Source organism: Anser cygnoides, chromosome Z (assembly GCF_040182565.1).
Source record: "Anser cygnoides isolate HZ-2024a breed goose chromosome Z, Taihu_goose_T2T_genome, whole genome shotgun sequence".
Taxonomy (NCBI): Eukaryota; Metazoa; Chordata; class Aves; order Anseriformes; family Anatidae; genus Anser; species Anser cygnoides.
The window spans coordinates 75,107,731-75,126,835 of NC_089912.1; the positions used below are offsets into that span (position 1 = coordinate 75,107,731).

The 19,105-nt window shown below is 37.2% G+C and overlaps 1 protein-coding gene across 6 annotated transcripts in view; it reads left to right on the forward strand.

The window, feature by feature from the left end:
• Positions 1–17,802, forward strand: part of KIF2A (kinesin family member 2A) — a 60,125-nt gene extending 42,323 nt beyond the window's left edge. For 4 of the 6 annotated variants that reach the window (XM_013180507.3, XM_066988843.1, XM_048055132.2 and 1 more), the window contains 7 exons: positions 2,627–2,737; positions 7,299–7,366; positions 9,188–9,301; positions 10,142–10,292; positions 11,856–11,957; positions 14,155–14,290; positions 16,000–17,802. In XM_013180507.3, the coding sequence (XP_013035961.1) occupies positions 2,627–2,737; positions 7,299–7,366; positions 9,188–9,301; positions 10,142–10,292; positions 11,856–11,957; positions 14,155–14,290; positions 16,000–16,085 (768 nt within the window). In that variant the 3' untranslated portion in view covers positions 16,086–17,802. The remainder of the gene's footprint in view (positions 1–2,626; positions 2,738–7,298; positions 7,367–9,187; positions 9,302–10,141; positions 10,293–11,855; positions 11,958–14,154; positions 14,291–15,999) is intronic. The other 2 variants (XM_066988846.1, XM_066988845.1) reach the window with 1 other exon arrangement.
• Positions 17,803–19,105: the final 1,303 nt, after the last annotated feature.

Consider the following 19,105-nt stretch of genomic DNA (forward strand, 5'->3'; position numbering starts at 1 on the left):
GTGTTTGAGTAGGTGGAAGCTTTCTCATTTAATAGCAATGACTATTAAAATGAGTGTTTTTGGAGGCTTTGCTTGTCTACATTGTCTACTGATGTGACAGGTAAAATAATGTATTGATTTTTCCTCTGAATGCCTGAAGGAACACCTGGTAATTACCAAGCAGAAACATTGCAGAAACATTGTGCTATCAACTTTCATACAGTTTTGAAAACAAAACAAAACAACTTGATTTTAAGACTTTTCTGATATATACCTAAAATGAGAGCAGATGGGAGGAGCCAACTGTGACTGACTTTGATACTCAAGGTCTGAAATAGAATCATAGAATCATTAAGGTTGGAAAAGACCTTCAAGATCATCTGGTCCAACCATCACCTTACTACCAATGTTACCCACTAAACCATGTCCCTAAGCACCACGTCCAGCCTTTCCTTGAACACCCCCAGGGATGGTGACTCCACCACCTCCCTGGGCAACCCGTTCCAGTGCCTGACTGCTCTTTCTGAGTAGGAGAAATGTCTCCTCATTTCCAACCTGAACCTCCCCTGGCACAACTTGAGGCCATTCCCTCTAGCCCTATCACTAGTTCTCTGCGAGAAGAGGCCGACCCCCAGCTCCCCACACCTTCCTTTCAGGTACCTGTAGAGAGCAATAAGGTCTCCCCTGAGCCTTCTCTTCTCCAGATTAAACAACCCCAGTGCCCTCAGCTGCTCCATCTCAGGATATTATTTTTTTAAAAAGAGATTTTTAAAAAGGTAAATAATAAAGTTACCTTTATGGCGTATTTGTTTACTGAATTGATTGAATAAAACTGTTTTGTTTTCCTTGTGTTTAAGTTACTTGCTGATTTTGTTCTGGCTAATGTCTTCAGCGAACATACAACGTAGATCAGTTTCATCCAACACATCGTTTTTAATTACAGTGAAAAGTTCTTCTAGTGCTTTATTGGTAGCTGTGATCTAAATTAAACGGAGAAGGGAAAATAAAAATTAATGGAGGTCTTGCAGAAGTCTTAAAAGCAGTATGATAAGATATAACTGTTTCACAATATGTTAATTTTCTGTTTTTCGTGTGGCTCCAAAAACATTGCACATCTTTTTCTGTTTGCATTCAATACCCTTGAAGTTACTGTCAAGCTCAAATTAAACTAGTAGTTTATGAGAGTGGTCTTCAGTGCTAATCCAAGATTTGCTGCTCACATGTGTATGTCAGTCCTGTCCTGGCGCAATCAAATTTTGGTACAAAAAGTTTTTTCTGGACTGTTCCTACATGGAAGTAGTGTTGTTGTTTTGTTACCTGGTTTACTGTGCTGTGATGAAAAGAAAAAATGGTTAAAACTCTATTCAAATTTAAAAGCTGGCAGTGTTCTCCTATAATTCTTTTACTATTAAGAAGACAACAGAATTCAATTTTTTTCAAGAGTGAGCAAACTAAAAATTGTTACAGTAATTTAAAATATCTTAATTAAACTTGTTGGTTGCTGTACTAGTAACTCAACATGTACATTTGTTATTGTCTAATCTACTTTTCTCCTTTTGTAAATATAGTAGCAAGGTACAAAAAAATTCAGAAATTTCAAGGAATGCACTGCCTTGCTCATCTATAAGTATTGGTCATTGGTGAACCTTTTAAGCATTTGCATGTGAAATTTACATTCAACAAGCTTCAGTTTTTCTGTTTACCCGAGCTGTGTCCATTCTAATAAATTCAGCTGGTGAGTTTTTAAATAATCACATTAGATAAGTCCAAGTTGCCATTGTGTTTTTTTCTGTTCTGTGTCACGGCAGTTTTATTCTGAGCCCTTTTTCAGTTCTGTTTTACACTGTTTCGCGATTGCAGTGGTTTCTTGGATTATCATCCCCTGGTTTCTAGCCTTGCTTTTGGAAGACCTGTTTCTAGGAAATTTCAAAAGTTTATATTCAAACTTTCTTATGCAAGAAGTGATTTATTAACTAATGTTTGAACTCTGGGTGGGCAGAAGTGATGTTTAAGTTATAACAATGGCATTTTTGCACTTTTGTACTTTTTTGCTGCTATAAATTCTATAGTAATTTCATAATAATAACTTCTGCACAGTATTTTTTCGCTGGAACTCTCCAACCAGTTGCAATACTAGTACTCACTATTGCATACTCACTACATTTGTGACCTGTGTAAGCTTTCAGAAAGTTTGATCACTGATGTTTTCTGAGCTGTAAAGAATGTCCAGGATAGAGCCAGAATCAAAGCTATTCTTTTAACTGATAAGAGTTAACACCTGCCACCATCCCTATTCTTCTGCTGGTGGAGGCTGTAGATCATTCAGGCTTTTACAGCTGGTAGTCAGAAATAGTTGTTTGTCTGGATATTTAACATCAACACTGAATTTGTTGTTGTTGCTGGATACAATAGATGTAAACATTTCTGGTGAGGTTCAGGAAGCCTTTAAGGCTCCTAAGGTAGGAGGTAAACTTAATGAGAGGTAAAAAAAAATCTAACTTCTTGAATCCGAGCTTTAAAGGTAAATTTTAATGATGACTTAGAGGACAGCAAGATAACTAGGGCGTGCATTATCTGATTTTGAATTGCATTTTAGTATGTAATTTTCTTTAACATTGAATAAATAGAAACCATTTTGTTCTTTCAGGAGTGCATTAGAGCCTTAGGCCGAAATAAACCTCATACACCATTCAGAGCAAGTAAACTTACTCAGGTGCTAAGAGATTCATTCATAGGAGAAAACTCGCGTACCTGTATGGTAAGTTTGTTTGGTTAATTGTATGTATTTACAACTGAAAAAAGAAAAGAAGCTAGGAACATAGGATATCATATTTAGAGCTGGTCATTTGCTACTGGCAATCTGTTAGGCTTAAGTTAATGAGTCTGAGAAAATAAGAAAATAGACCACTTCATTTGGTGGGAGTCTTTCAGCAGAGATGTGTCCTTGCTCCCTCCTCTACTTTTTATTGGCCTTTCTTACTGCTTGTTCTAATTTTCTAGCTAGGGACCTAGGTAGAAACGCTTCTAGCTTGAAAGGTGTTTCTTTTTTTTATTATTTTTTCAAATTATTGTTTTTAATGATGTCCTAATTATGAGGGCATTGTTTGTTGAATCAGAATTTTGTAAAAGTGGTGTAAACTGGAAATACTGGTGAGTTACAGTCTTTAAATGGTGAAGGAAAATGTAGAGTTGCAATCAAAGACATCAGATTATGCTCTAGGCTGTTGAAGAGGGGAGTATTGGGATATATAGGATGGATAGTTGTATGTTCTATAAGTGTGTATTTGCTCGAGTCAGAAAAACAATTTTTCTCTCAGGTGGTGGAAAGGACAAATAAAACCACGGATTTTCATGGGTTTTATTTGTGCATCCATAACATTCTCCCCTTATGGAAATGCAAACTCTTTGCAGTGCACACTGTCTGTTAAGCTTCTTTGTACTGGTTACTTTTCACATATACCCTGGAATTATTTGAGAGGCCACAGAATTCTGCAGACCACAGCATGAAAGCCAGTGTTAGCACAGCCTAGTCTTTTCTTTAGCTGTTGGTATGGTTCTGTTTTGAAAATGGTGGTAAAAACATTTTTGATAAATCTTTTATTCTCCTTCAGTCTTCCAGTGAAAGGACGGGATTGTTCTCTTTGCATTGAGACACAACTTCATAAATCCTACTCAGGATCAAAAAGCTAAATGTTGCATTTCTAGCTAACTTATCCATATTATTGAGGAAGATTTGGGAAGTTAGGTTGTTGAGAACTACTGTCCGTACATAGAAGGATCAGCAGTTGTCAATGTTTCATGAGGTTCTCACCATCACCCTTAACACTCCATGAAGCGCTAACAAGATGTCTCTTGTTTTGCTGTAGCTTTTTTATTCATTGCTTTTATGATAGAGTTGTCATAACATTTTTTCCTGATTAATTGCATAAGAATTCTATCAAGAACAATCCATGATCTGTGGGTGTTTAATAACTGATACAGCTCATATTCCTTCATTCTGTATTCAGTATACTTCTGAATGAAGGAAAAGAATACCCTCTCAAAGTGAGTGGAAATACGACTGAATTATTTTTCTCGTTCATACAACTACAGTCACTTTACAGTTAAGAAAATTAAACTACAGTGCATCTTTACGATTTTTAGATTGAGCACTCATGTTTGCAGCACATGTTCCTGCAATAACTAGATGCATACAGAAGATAGCTTCCTGTCTAGAGATCTGAAAGGCTACTGGGCAGCATATATTGAATTGAGGGACATGTGGGAGATACCTTAGCCTACAATTAACTCAATTTCTCTGGAAAGAAGAGAGATTAGCACTGCAGTGGCCAAGTGGTGGGAAGAGTGGATAATGATCAGCAGCCTCATCCATCTTCCATCTTTATTTACAATGAATAATTTTAAATGATAGTTTATTCAGCCTTACACATTAATGGCTGTCTCTTTGGCAGGGTGTGTCTGGTATGTTAGCATCTTCATGTTTAGGCTTTATTTCATATGTTGGCAACGTTTTACTGATGAAATGTCCAGGGAAAGGAAACGGCAAGTCATGGTTTATAATAGCTGAAGTTGAACAGTCTTTTATTAAATTAAAAGAATACTTATTCTGCAGGTGTACTGACTGCTTGTTTGCAGCAGAGCCACATAATTAATTCTGGTGCTTGGAACTTCTAAAAGTGATTGCAAAATAAAATAAATCATTTCATTTCGAGTTTCTACAGTTGACTTTAGAGATCACCGCTATGTTCTCTAGAACACTGTCAACATTAGTTTAAGTAAATGAAAGTGTAGAAGATATTTTAAGTACAGTACAGTTTCAGCTGTTACAAGGTAATGGTAGCATTTCCTCCAAAACATTTTAGCCTTTTGCAGGAAAAATAAATTAGAGATTGCAACATACAAATATTATTCAGTTGGAGACTATCGTTTATTGAATGTGTAAGATCAAAACTGGACCCTTTCAAGATGCTGGTTTTGCTTATTAGTCAGGAGACATTCATTGTAAAGGGACTCCTCAAGAAGACAAAGATTTGATCTGATATTAGACTAAGACATTTTGCAAATAGGTTGGTGGTTTTCAATACGGAAAGCATATAAAATGATGCAGTAAAAATTGTGATTTTAACTTCCTCTTCCATCTTTTGAAATGTGCTGTTATAAAATACCTTTTGGGCTTTTTCCATTTTCTTTCTGTCATACTAATCTTTAAGTGGGATGTTTGAGTCAAATTTATTTGGTAATTTCTACTCTTAATTCTTGTTTTACTTTGCCTTTTATTATTTATGGAATTCCTGTTCCAATTTTACAAGTTATGTCTTCAGGGATGGAACATCTCTGTATAAAAGGTTAAAATATGATTGAGAAACTTAGTTTTTTGAAAATAACTTCCACGTGGACAGTTATGACTAGTATTTGTTTCATTCTGTAGGAATCCAGAGACAGTGAGCAAAAGTAGTTTGGTTTGAATGTTGTTAATCATTGCAATTGCACTGAAGTTCTTGTCCTAAGATAATTTCAAAGACCATTTCATGTTGTTCTTGAAGAGTTATATCATAGGATAATGTATCATCATCTGAAATTTGCAGTGCAGGCACATAAAACAGGCCTTTTTAACCAGTTCTGCATCCTCAACGTGTTATATCCTTGACGTTGTGGAGTCATTGCTGAAGTGCGAGACTCCTCAGTTCTCGAGGCAGGGAGCAGGAACTTGGAGACTCCAGTCCCCTAAAAGGGACGCTGATGCCACCGTGATGATTTGTAACTGATGTAGATATGTTTGAGATAGGAAGATTGGTCATGGCTGGTCTTAAAGATATTCCTGTCCACAAGTAGTGCAACCTTTTCCCTTCTCCTCATTTGAAGTTATGAATGAGGAAGTGAGCGATGGAGAGGTCGGAGTCCTCTTCCTCCTGCGCTGGGCTTGTTGAAGCATAAGGACATGTGATTCAGTGGACATTTCTATTCAACAGACGGAGTATTGTGCCCTGAAAATGGCATCAGCATGGCTGACGGCACCTGCAGTGGCCCTTTCTTGTAGCAGCTGTTCCTTTTGTGCATGAGGAGTTGGAGCAGTGTCCTGGTGTTGAGGCGGTTGCTGTATGTGGTGTACTCAGAGCATTAAGCTGACAGAAGTAGAACATGCACCTTTCACATAAAAGGATTCTGGAAGGATTTTAGAAACTTGTAGGTTTTTGTTCAGTAGTATTCACAATGCTTAATAAAGAGACATACAATCAAAGGATCTTTTCAAATATACATTTGTTATTTTCATTAGTAACTGATGCATACTGGTGTTAGAGATTTAAACTTAGTGTATGTAGCAGCAGGCTCTTTAAAGTTTCTCCCACTGCATATTTCTCCCCAGTGGGAGAAATTCCTCCCAAGATGACCTGTGCTCTTGTACAGTAATGTCAGCAGCTGGATGAAACAGAAGACTGGGATTATCTGATCTTCATCAGTTTCTGATGCTGTGCTGCCAGCAAAAGTGTTAGTGTGTTGGATCTTAGAGGTGTTTGTCCTGGGTAGTGTCTTTTTGGCTCTTCTGAAAGGAGCGAAGATGTAAAAATTGGACTACTGACAAAAGCTAGGACAATTAATGATGCCACTCTTGCCACTCTGGCCTGATCACTGTTGTATTTTTGCTGATTCCTGAAAAGAAGGTGATATCTTCAGTATATTTTGTTTAAATGGAAAAGGAAAGACTTAGAGATTCCAGATATGTGTGATAAGTTAGCTATCAAGTATTATTTACAGAAATTTTTACTTTTAAAAAAAACATTAAAAAATCTCTACTTAGGAAAATACATAGGGATATTAAAGATAAGCATTTGTTCAGGTACAATTTTGAGCTGTGGCCAAAACAGCTGTCTCCAATCAGTATTCAGTCTGCGTGAATGGAGAACAGCCTTTGAAGATGCACGCATTAAAAAAAATCTGATAATTGCATGCAGGATGCATTAAACTTACTTTCTTCTGAATTGCGTATTTCCCTATTTCCCGTTCTGGGGAGTCTTATTTTTTCAATTAGAGTTTTCAGTTCACATTTTATGTTACTAAGGCTGTCAGATGAGGGAAATAGATTGAAATTTCCATGAATTCTTAATGTGTCAGGTATGGTTAAAAAATCTAAGCTGAAGGTTTGACTTGACATCTTTATTCTTGACATATCATTGTATTAGGACACCTGTACACTGTAGATGGTGTTTGTAGAAGTTCTCAGATGAAACCAGGGATTTAAAACAAAACAAAAGTTAATTTGAGTTCATCTACCCTTTCATCTGTGCAAAGTGATTTATTAATGTGTGGCTTGTTTTCTGCAGATTGCTACAATTTCTCCAGGGATGGCATCATGTGAAAACACTCTAAATACATTGAGATACGCAAATAGGTATGGAAAATGTTATTCCTTACAGCTGTACTGGCTGTTGATCACTGAAGTTTGGAATACTGTTGTTCCATGATGTATAATTGTTTTATCTACTTGAATAATTTTAGGGTACTTGCATTCCTTAGTAAGACTAAAACCTTACTTAAGTAAGATTATTGATCCAGGCTCGCATTTAATTTAATTGGTCATTTTTTTCAACCATTACAGTAGAATCGTTAGAAACTGCATTTAAGCCATTACCCAAAGGTTGGTATAGTGTGCAGTGCAAGTAGTGTGGAAGATGCCACTATTCGTTTTGCCCCGGCCCTGGAGGCATCTGCTCTTGCATTAGGCATTGTTGGTATTCATGATGATTCCCTGGAGTGCAGACTGAGATACCTTTCTACATGTATTTTCGTCCCCTTGGAATTTCATGCAGTTGCCAGGCTATTTCATATATATATCAGCTAGCTTATTCTAAACAAGATTCCACAGTTGCTGTGGCCCTTATTCTATACTTCCTAACTATAGGCAAAATTTCTGAGATAGCTGGTAAAGAACTGGTTAATCAACGGTGACGATATAATCAGTGTAGAGAAATAAGCACCTCCAGAGGCTGAGTCAGCACCTCTGAGACTTGTTCTGCTCTCTGAAAATATTAGCCTCTCTTCGATGATTGTAAAAGGAGCCTTTCCCAGCTGGAGTTCTCTTTTGTTTCGTGTAGATGGGGTGATCTTGTGTGTGCTTCAGTTAGACCTGCTACAGTTTTTCAGCAAGACCCAGAGACTGCAAGGAACAAAGGAAGCAAGCTAGCATTTGGGCCATTAGCAATCCTGGTTTTTTTTGTTTTTTTCTTTTTTCCCCTCCGGAACAGGCTACCACCTAGTGGCCTGGAATCAGGTTTTCTTGCGTGAATGAAAGAAAGACAAAAATGTTTCTCCGGGTTGTCTGGCACCCCTGGCTAGTCACTAATGAGCAAAAAGGGTGCTGGAAAAGCTCATCACCAACTCCTCTTGTAATCCAAATTTGTGCCTGGATCAAATCTGTCTGGGTTGGATTTGTCTGTGTGATTTCCTTCCTTTTGAAAATGATGCATCTAGTCTAGTTACTGCAGTCACAGAAACGAGGGAACTCCATGTTCATCAAGACTCATTGAATCTTCCTCTCCCATATAGCATGTGCATTGCTGAAGTGACTTCAGAAAAAATGCAAAAAAATTAAACACCAATTTCTAGTATATGACATAGTTGCATTGAAACTGTTTATTTGCTTTGGTATCAGATTTGTATGCTGCTACAGTGTAAATGCTGTTACAGGGTAAATGCCTTTCACCATAAAATTATCTTTAAGTTGCTTTCTAGAAATATATCATTTTCATAATACAATTAGTTTTTAGGTGCTTTTTTTTTTAGGTGTTTTTCTTTTACAATTAGTTTTTAGGTGCTGAACACCAGTGTGCGTGCAGTGTAAGACAGTGGGAAGGATAGAATTTAAAATATTTATACATTTATTTATTTTAAAAGGAGCAGCATAATTGAATATTGAGTGTAGAACAAATTTTATTAACTGCACTAACTGAAATCTAGAATTAATCTTCTGAAAACACTGCTATTGTAGTCTCCTGTAGATTAGCTGCACTGGTTTTGCTCAGTTTTGTTAGTGATCTGCAACTCTATTTACAGAAGGTTTAAGTAAATTCACACTCTTACTCACGTTTTGATTTAAAAATAATTTGTTATATTGTTAGACTACCAAAAAAGAATGCTAAACAAAGAGTTGTCATTTTAACTGTGTTTACAAGAACATTTTCTCTTAATTTGCTGCTGTATTTTGCTGCTGCAGAGTAAAGGAATTTGGAATTAGTCCTTCGGACATTCCCTTCTCACAGGGTAGTGGCAGTCGCTCTGATCTCTCTCCTTCCTATGAGTATGACGACTTTTCTCCTTCAATCACCAGGTCTACTTCATTCTATACATGGAATCTTATTTTTAAGTTTTCTTTTTGGCTATGTAATTTTACAGACCAACCTTTCATTAGTTCCCTTGCCTTGAGTCACACATACTTTTTGTTTTTATTTTGTTCGGCAGGTGATGGTTCTGCATGATCTGCAATCATCTTCCCACTATTTTGTTCATCCTCCTTAAACATCCACACTTTGTATCCAGGCTTGCTATTCTCCATCATACATTAAAAAAAAACAATGGTGATGTCACCTTTGCACATTTAGTGAACCAAATCTGACTACTCCGTTTAAAGGATAATTAAGATATTTTCATTTTTGAAAGTATTTTAATTAAAGGATATATTCATTCTCTGAAGTACTTGGTTGCATAATATTTTCTGTAGAATTTTGGTGAGTTTGCTTATAACAGCTAATTGGTTGCTGCTGATTATTATTTTTTTAAACACAATTGCTTGAACAGAAAAAGAAAGATGGTCAGGTTTTGGGTGTTGAATGAACTTTTCTATCATATATTATTTTTTGTTAAGAATTTGATGTTGAAGGTTTGAAGATTTTTGCCCTCTTAGCATTTTAATGAATAGTAAGGTCTCAGTTTAAAAAATACTTTTTGCTGGAAGATGGATTGTAGTTCACAAGTAGCTGAAACTCAATGGTCCATGTTTTTTTTTTTTTTTTCACTAACGTGTTCTTTGCACATTAAATTTGTGAAGGTGGCATCATCATCCTTATTAAGTGAATTAAATAGCATATAAACCCATAGAGCTTTATTTTTGGTGGTGGCTACTTTGCACAGGAAGTTACTAATTGGAAAATTGAATATTTTCTGATCATAGGGTGAAGGAGCTAACAGTTGATCCTAGTGCTGCAGGAGATATCCGTCCCATTATACACCATGCTCCCAACCAGATCGATGACTTGGACACGCAGTGGGGAGTGGGGAGCTCTCCTCAGAGAGATGATCTTAAACTGCTTTGTGAACAAAATGTGAGTAGTTTACAACAATACATGTAGAGAGGAGATGATAAATACAATGGTAGAAAAAGTCCAGAGTAATGTGTTTTTATAGCCCGTAAGCAATACAATAAATACAGCATGCATCTTTACTTTCTTACATTACAGTTCATTCCCATACAGAATTTAAAAATAAAAGGTTTCTTAAAGAGTGAGAGAAAATACTTCTCTTTATCTTCCTCACTTATTAGGACCTTCAGTGTCTAAGCAGTGTCTGTTCTAGGCTCTGATGTTTTTTTAGTGTACGTTTTTTCCAGTATGGCTTCATCTTAAATTAGGCAGTTTGACATATCCTGGGATACTTGTCCATTTTATTTAAAACGTGGTTTTGAGCATTATTTTCCATGCATTTCAAGTGAGTTTGCCTTTCTCTGCGTTTAGGAATCTGGGTACCCATATTCCTCTTCCCGAAATCCTGATTTTCATGGTGTGAAACCCCAGTGCCCTATCTGGGAGTGAGCCCCACCATATTCCCAAAACGTCTTCCTGGTCTGGACGGGTGAGGAGCTGGGGCAGAGAGGCATCTTCCAAAGAATATTTTTCCTTCACTGATGATTATCAGCTGTTGTGGATCCTTGAATGTTCAACAGGGATTAATGCTCAATTTGTGAAAATGCTGGTGAAAGATGAAACAAAAAATCTGTACTCTCATAACTTAATATTTCTCGAAATTCTGTTCCTTCTCAAACACGTCTTTGTAGTCTTATCTGCATTTTTCTCATTTTAGTAACTAGCTCTAGAATAGGCTATGTGATTCCTGAAGTTTCCCACTGGACAGACAGATAACCTTTCACATGCTTTTCATTGCTCATGTGGAATTCAATTAAGCTTTACAATGTATTTTTAGAAAGATGTCAAAGGCATGGTATAGGGAGCCATACTGTCTTGCTAAAAAATTAATTACAACCTACCTAGAGCTTTCCCCTTTGATTATTAATTATTTATGTCTAATGAAGTCCTGTTTACCCCAATTTCTAATTCCATGCTGTGCATTCTTCTAATGTATTATTTAGAAGAACTAACTACATATTTTTTAGATTTTTTCACCTTAGGTTTATTTTTTTTCCCCAAAGGATGGGAATTTTGATATCCTGAAATGTATTGAATGTGTTCTCTTTTTTGAAAATTGTTGCCTCTATTGTGATATGCTCAACAAAGGCCATGACAGAAAACCTAGTTTTCTGTAGGTGTTAAAACCTACTAGAAATTACCATTCTTCACTTGTAATTTTCTCCTTCCACTATTTTAATTCATTCTTCTGATGTGGGATGTTCTACACACCAGTATTCACGAGGATGGCTGGCTGGAAATGTCTAATGAGTATGAATTAAACTTAACTCTGTTAACATTTTGGTTTTTATTGCCTTCTCCCCCCATTTCTGGAGATTTTCATGTAGAAATATGAAATCCCGTTTTTGTCCAGGTCTGCCTTCCACATATTTCTTTTTCATGCTCAGCAATGGGATGGAACGTGTTCAGTGTATTTCTTGTAGTCATGGTTCTTTCCAGACTAACAAGCTTACCTGTTTTTTTTAGGAAGAGGAAGTTTCTCCACAGTTGTTTACTTTCCATGAAGCTGTGTCACAAATGGTAGAAATGGAAGAGCAAGTAGTAGAAGACCACAGGGCTGTCTTCCAGGTAAGGATGGATCTCCGTTTTGTTTTATCCTAATCCAGGAATTTTGTTTTTTCCAGTTGAAGCAAATATCCTGCATATGATTTGTGTATATGATGCAGGGTATCATCTGGTCATTACTTTGCAGTCAGGGATTTCTAAATTGTTTTATTACACTAAATCCATTGTAGCAAACAAATAGGGGCAGATATTTAGATCTGATAACCACTAATCTTTATCCCCATGATGAAAGAGAAGCATATTTTTCTATCAACCCAGAAATCTAATAAGATTTTCCTTTTCTTCTCACAAGCATTCCTAAATAGTTTGTGTTCATTGTAAGAAAAGTTATTTTGTTTTTAGTACTGAGATACTTTCTGATTTAGTCCTTCTCCAGCATTAGTGACTCTGTTTTTTCTTTTTTTTTGTAGTTGCAGGAAGTTCATTCAGATTGGTCTTGAAATTTTCATTTCACTGTCTAATGTACGCTAATATTCATATTTCAAAGCTGGAAATTAATAGTAGTGTTTCTATCAGCACCATTTCTGTTGACGGTTTGGTCGTCTCCCTCTTAAGATGCTGTAATACTCCCTCCAAGTATCCTTCTGTGATATTCCCATCTGAGCTACTCAGATCCAGAAGAGACCAATATTTTTCTAACTGCCTGTTTGCTTCCTTTTTACCGATACATAAAGGTTTTCACTTGCTATTAGTCAGGGTCTTTGGAAGGAATATTGCCAACAAAGTACAGTGCTGGTCAGCACCATGGATCCTTTTACATTCACAAAACAAATTGTAATAATAAGTATGAATTACTAGTTTTCAGAGGGAAATGTGAGCTGCTTCTGTTTATAACCCAAGAGTCTTTAGGCAGGCTGTCCTTTTGGCACATATGCTGCAGGAGAACAGCAGAACATTAAACCTGGGGGGAGTACACTCATCTCCTCAATGTAGGCATTGAACTTAATGGAACACTGGTGTGTGGTCATATAATACAGTAGGATGCTAAATAACACATTTTCCAACAGATCTAGGGATTTAGTTATGAAACGCTAGTCCTGAAGTAAAATATGCAGAAGTGTGAAAGTCAAATGCCATATGCCATAGCTGTGTCCTCATGCCTGGGACTTCTCGAGAGACAAGCTGCATTAATTTATGATGTTATTGCCTCTGTGTGTCCATCTGGCCTTCTGCTGGAGATTACTGTTCCTCACAGCAGTCACTAGAAGGAAATGTGTTCAAGCCTTAGCTCCCTTAGTTCACAGCATGGCTTGTTAGCTTATGCTATTGGTGGAGATGTGCTGCACCAATACAGCATCTACAAGCTGTACCAGGCAGAAGTTGTCTTCCATCAACTTTCTTCTGGAAGCTGTTGATTCTGGGATACAAAATATCCTATCCTGACAAAAATGTCTAAAATGAATGAATTGTGCTCTAGACGTGTCCATCTTCCTTTGATTCTGTGATGTATGAGTCTACATAGGTATCTAATAGGTATCCTAAAAAACATACATGGGGTTTGGACTGTATTTTTTATATTACTTGAGCTACTGAGCACAGAGGGAAAGACTTAATTTTAGTATTTCAGGCCCAGCATGCCTAGAACTGTCTGCTGCTTTCTTTTTTTTAAATTAAAGCATTTCTAATAAGATCAGTTCTTCTAATCATAGTTTTGCATGGTTCTGTAAGCTTTCAGCTCCTGTTTGCATTCTTTGCTGCAATACTTTTTTTTTTTTTTTTTTAGTTTCTCTTTTTTTGGTAATTGGAATGCAAAGGTGCTCAAGAGCTGGTTTAACCAACCTTTACAGTACTCAGATCTATGTGGGGAGTTAGCACAAGCAATTCTATTCTAAGAGCTCAAAATAGCTCGTTTAACGTAGCTTCTCTCAAAACTGGTTTTGAGCGTGGACAGAGTTGTCTTGTCTCCTTGACTATAGTAGTAAGTCTGTGATCACTGTCAGTGACAAACAACCCCTATTTAAAATTGAAGACTCACTTCAGAACCATGTAAGGTTGCTGATACGGCTGCTGGAATTACGAAACTGTAGCAAACACACAACTTTGCTGAACTGTGAACAAGGATTCATTTTAGGATTGAAATCCGTTTATTGAGGTGACTGTAGAAGTATGGTCATCCCGTGAAAAGGAGTAGGTCTTTGTTTTGCATCTTGTACTTCTGCCAAAGTATTTAGTTGTTTATTGTTTTTGTTTTTAATTGTAGGAATCTATTAGATGGCTCGAAGATGAAAAAGCACTTCTTGAGATGACAGAAGAAGTAGACTATGATGTGGATTCTTACGCTACCCAACTTGAAGCAATCCTAGAGCAAAAAATTGATATTTTGACCGAACTGAGAGGTAGATTGCTTTTAATCACTTTTGTGGGGGTTATTAGCAATGCATGGAGTGTACTTTTATTCTGGGATCTTTTTTTCCTCTAACGCTGTCCTGTGGAAGGAATGTTTATTCTGTTGCCTGGGAACAAGTTCACATACGTGTTCCATTCATCCTAGTTTAAAAGAAAAGCCTGTTTTTTTACCTCCAGGAAATATGCACTTCTTGCAACTTTCCCTTTCGTTTCCTTCATTCCAAAATGATAAATGGAGGAAAATGAAAATACAAAGGAAGTGCATAAAAAAAAGTAAGGTAATGTGATAAGCAAAAAGTACTTGGAAATCCCAGTTCCTGCTCTGTTGCAGTCTGTAATGTAGCAGTCTGCTCGTTTTTAAATCTGTGTGTTGTTAACGTAGTTTTTTTACACAGCTGCATTTCTGTATGAATTTGTTGAATGAATTTACTTCTTTTTGTTGAAAACCAAAGTGCAGTTAATTCTTAGCACCTGTTCTGTTTGTCTTCTAAGTCAGATTGTCAGCTTAATACCTCACAGAAGGTACTCATACCGTAGTACCTTAGTATCTTCATTTTAGCAAACATTTTTTTTGATCCAGGTAACTCGTTAGAAGATAAAATCTTAGATTTTACTCAATGTCAGTATCTGCTGTAAGTTAGAATGAGTCAAACAAATCAGATGTGGCCTGCTCAGCAAATAATTGTCAACTATACATTCCTTTGCTTCATACAAACTAGCTGAGGGCTTCCTCTTCAGGAAGAGACAATTTGAGACACCAGCAGTGAGAAAATACAATTTAGGTGACTCTTTGCTCTTCTAAAGCTTGTTGGATACCTCTTCTGAAACAGTGTTCTGGAGGTAAAGGTTGTCTAAAAAATCCTTGTGTGTTTACAGGTAGGACGATGTCTATAGGGCTTTCAGGAGGGAAGAACTGTTAAGTCAAAGATTCTTTCTCCCAGTAACTTCTGAGTTCTGCTTGTGGCAAACAATAGCCACTGCATATTTCAGCTGTTTTTCCTGTCCTTTTGGGATTGATTTCTTTACATTGTTGTTCTGGTTTCCTTCTTTGAATTCTGGAGTGTATTACTGGGAAGTGGCTGGGAGAGGAATAGAAATATGAAGGATTGCCATGCTTCCTTTCCTAGGTTTCTCCCCCACCTCCTGCTAGTTATGATGAAAAGTATAAATGATGTGCTTATCTACTTACAGTGAAAAACTTCAAAAATGTAATAACAAATGCATTCATAGGAAAATAAAGTAGAATTTATTCTGGTGGGTGTTAGGATGCTACTGATTATACACTGAGATAAAATTTTGTCTGCTTTTAAAGATGGTTGAGAAGCTGCTGGGAAGGAAAGGGAAGTATGCTGTGTGCATCTTCCTCTACTCTCCAAGTTAGAAGCAGAACTTAAGCACAAACAGGTTACATGCTGGGAGTACAACTGTGCAGTTTCCTGCCTTGAGACTAGGCAGGATAGCATCTAAGAAGGGACCAAGTTGCTAAGCAGCTTGTTTTATATGGTGAGCACTGAATTTAAGCTTATTTCAGTCCTCTTGCCATTTGTAGCTTCAGCTGCTTTTCTGCAGGAGTGTGGTTTTTTTTTTTTTGTTACGCACTCGGGCAGGGATGTGGAACTTCAGGGCTCTTCAGGGCTTAGTCTCATGATCTGTGTTGAGAACAGGCACATCAGTACTCATTCTCTCTTTTTCCTTACAGATAAAGTGAAATCCTTCCGGGCAGCTCTACAAGAGGAGGAACAGGCCAGTAAACAGATCAACCCCAAAAGACCACGTGCCCTTTGAAACGGGCGTTTGCTGCTAAAGGAATCCACAAACCCGTACTGCTGTAGCACACATTTGTTACAAAACCCAGTGGCCGTAAGAACTCAACTACTTGAAAGTGTAAAAACATTAGAAATGTCTGTGGAAGTGTCCTGTTTCTTATTCACCTGAGTGACATTTTCAGTTTTGTGTGAAATGCTCCTATGATGTCTACAAAATGCTTCTAGACCAGACAGCACAACCATGCAGGGTTCAGATCTGTGAAGCACTTTGTTTAAAATATTTCATTTATTCGAATTGTGAATTTTTTGTTTGGAAGTATTTACCATGTTTTTAATAATGAAGTAAAACTGTGGCCATTAAAAAGTCACAGTATTTCCTTTAAACTATGTTCAGTTTTGTTAGAAAGACCAGCTGTGCAGTTTTAAATTGTGTTTGCATGCATGCACACCTCACTAGTGGTTGTACATAACTTCTCTTCTACATACAGCTGTGCTTACCTCTTCCCATTCTGTGCCTTGATGAAGGCTACTTAACCCTAAACATCCTCTTTTTGAAGCACAGCCTTAATAAACAACATTCCTTATTTGTCAATATGTTACTTTTAGTGTGTGTACATTTTTAATGTATTTTGAGACCTTTTTTTTTTTGGTGGTTAGTTCATTCATTTCACAGGATGTGCCATATCATTTGAATAGGAACTGCAAGAGCTGTTGGAGTGTACAAACAGCTGGACATTCCATCCTCCTTGTAAAAAATCTGGATTTTAGATTTACTTGAACAGCGTAAAGAATGGTTATATAATTCTAACATTTTTCTCTGTAAAAACAAACAAAAAATCAAACAAAAAACAGAAATATAAATTAGTTGATGTATGATAAAGGGTAATGTTTAAGTACTGAGGAGAGTTGTATCTTAGGATAATGCAGATAAGCAGTATGTGGTATGATGTGATAATGCTGTCGGAAGGAAGGTACAATCTGACCTCTGTGTATGATGGATAGGGTAACTGTCAAACTTTGGGGATATAGCTAAAGAAATACGTATTGGCCTTTCACATACTGTTAAAATTTGGCTTTTGATGCATGACAGACTTACATGTACATTAACTGTAGTTTGCAGGTAGTTTGAGTAGCTCTGTTGCTTTAAAAAAAAAAGTAGCTAATGCCTATTTTTCCCTTTGTATACGGTGCCAGCAGCTGAAAAGTGAGGTGAAATTGCATCATTTGAGGATTTGCACAATACCTCTACCTAGTGCTAATAGAAATCCCTCAAGTACCTGAATTCTCACAAATGGCGCCATGTATATCAGCACTTTTTAACTGGTGGCACTCAAGTTATTTTTGCAAAGTCGGTATCCAAGAAAGATTAACCTTTCATGTACGAATTTTGTGTCAGATGAAGAGTTGTAGACCTCTCTAGGAGTTCTCCCTGTTTCCAGGAGTTCCTATCAGCAGACTTTCCCTTGGAACTGTTTAAACATTACTTTTGGAATACAGGCCTGTATGTTTGTGCCAGGCCTGAAGGAAAATAAAGGGAAGGCAATGAAAAGAGAGTTAAATGAGCCAGGAATTCCTGTAGTGTTTAATGTTTGTATCTCCCATAGGAAGGTAGGCTATGGGAAATTATTGTCGCATCATGGTTAAATCAAAAAAATCCTCCTGTGTGTAAACATGAAAACTGAAACAACAATGTAGATTTTACATAATGTGTTTAATAAATTAAGCTATTAAATGAATTACAGATGAGAATTTACTTCTATGAAGGCTCTGTTCTGCTTTGGGAAGGGTTGCACTTTGTAAACACACGTGAGTTGTTGCACTTTTTAAAAGGCCTCTGATTTCAAAATGAATGTTTACTTCTGGAAAAAAATATTCTGTGCAAATTTGTAATTTAAGAAGAATTCCCCAGAGCACTGTCCTGACTTTCATTTTGCAGCAGGTCTTGAAGAAACATCACACGGCTTTCTGAGCATTTGGTTAAGAACATCATTCATCGCAGTTTAAAAAAATAAATAAAAAGAGGCAGCCACTTTTGTTAGTGGACGATAGTACAGGTTATTGTATAATACCAGAGGGTTTCTTTGAACTTGCTCTAAAAAACTCTTACTTTATAAAGAGCCTCTAAAGACTGGGGCATCATATGTGGGAAACAGTTGCTTCCCTACTACTCCTGCATGCAAGACAAGAGCCCCAGCCAGGCTGTGGTTTATAGCAACTAGTAAAGATGACAGGCAGAGAAAAGGCAGGTAGATCTCAGCACCTTTTACTAAACCTTGTAAATGATGTGGTCTGTGAGGTACCAGCTGCAGGTTAAAATCATGTCTAGTAGCTGTTAAGGGACTGCCTCTGTGATAAAGCCTGCTGTAAAGATCAGTTCTACACTGAGACTAAAGCGGTGAGAATTAAAATAAGCAAGTGAATGCAGCTGGTTATAACACTTGAATTCTGTAGGCCATTCTATGATGGTCAGGCATGACTAGGACTCAGACAAGCATATTCTGTTCCCTGTGATGTAAAACAAAAGCTTACAAAAAACATGATGAGTATCTCCTGTATTTCTTCCTTCTGTGTTGGTCTGTGCATATTGCTAGGGCAGCTTAACCATCGCTCATAAATTGGTTCTATAAGCAGTGAAGCAGCACTGGAATTGTTACAGTATAAAATAATTGAGCACTCCTTCAGGATGCCTGCAGATTCAGGCAGCGTTTCTGAATCACTGACCTTTCAACTTGCATGAAGTTGAATACTACAGTGCTTTTTGTTAATCTGTCTCTTCTGCATTTACTGGCAAGATGCCACACATGAAACAAATGACTTAGCACAGAATCATAGAATATCTCAAGCTGGAAGGGACCCACAAGGATCATTAAGACCAACTCCTGGCTCCACACAAAACCACCCAAAAATCAGACCACGTGTCTGAGAGCATTGTCCAAACCCTCCTTGAACTCCACAGCTCGGTGCCATGACCACTGCCCTGGGGAGCCTGTCCCAGTGCCCGACCACCCTCTGATATCCAGTCCTGATACCCAGTCTTAT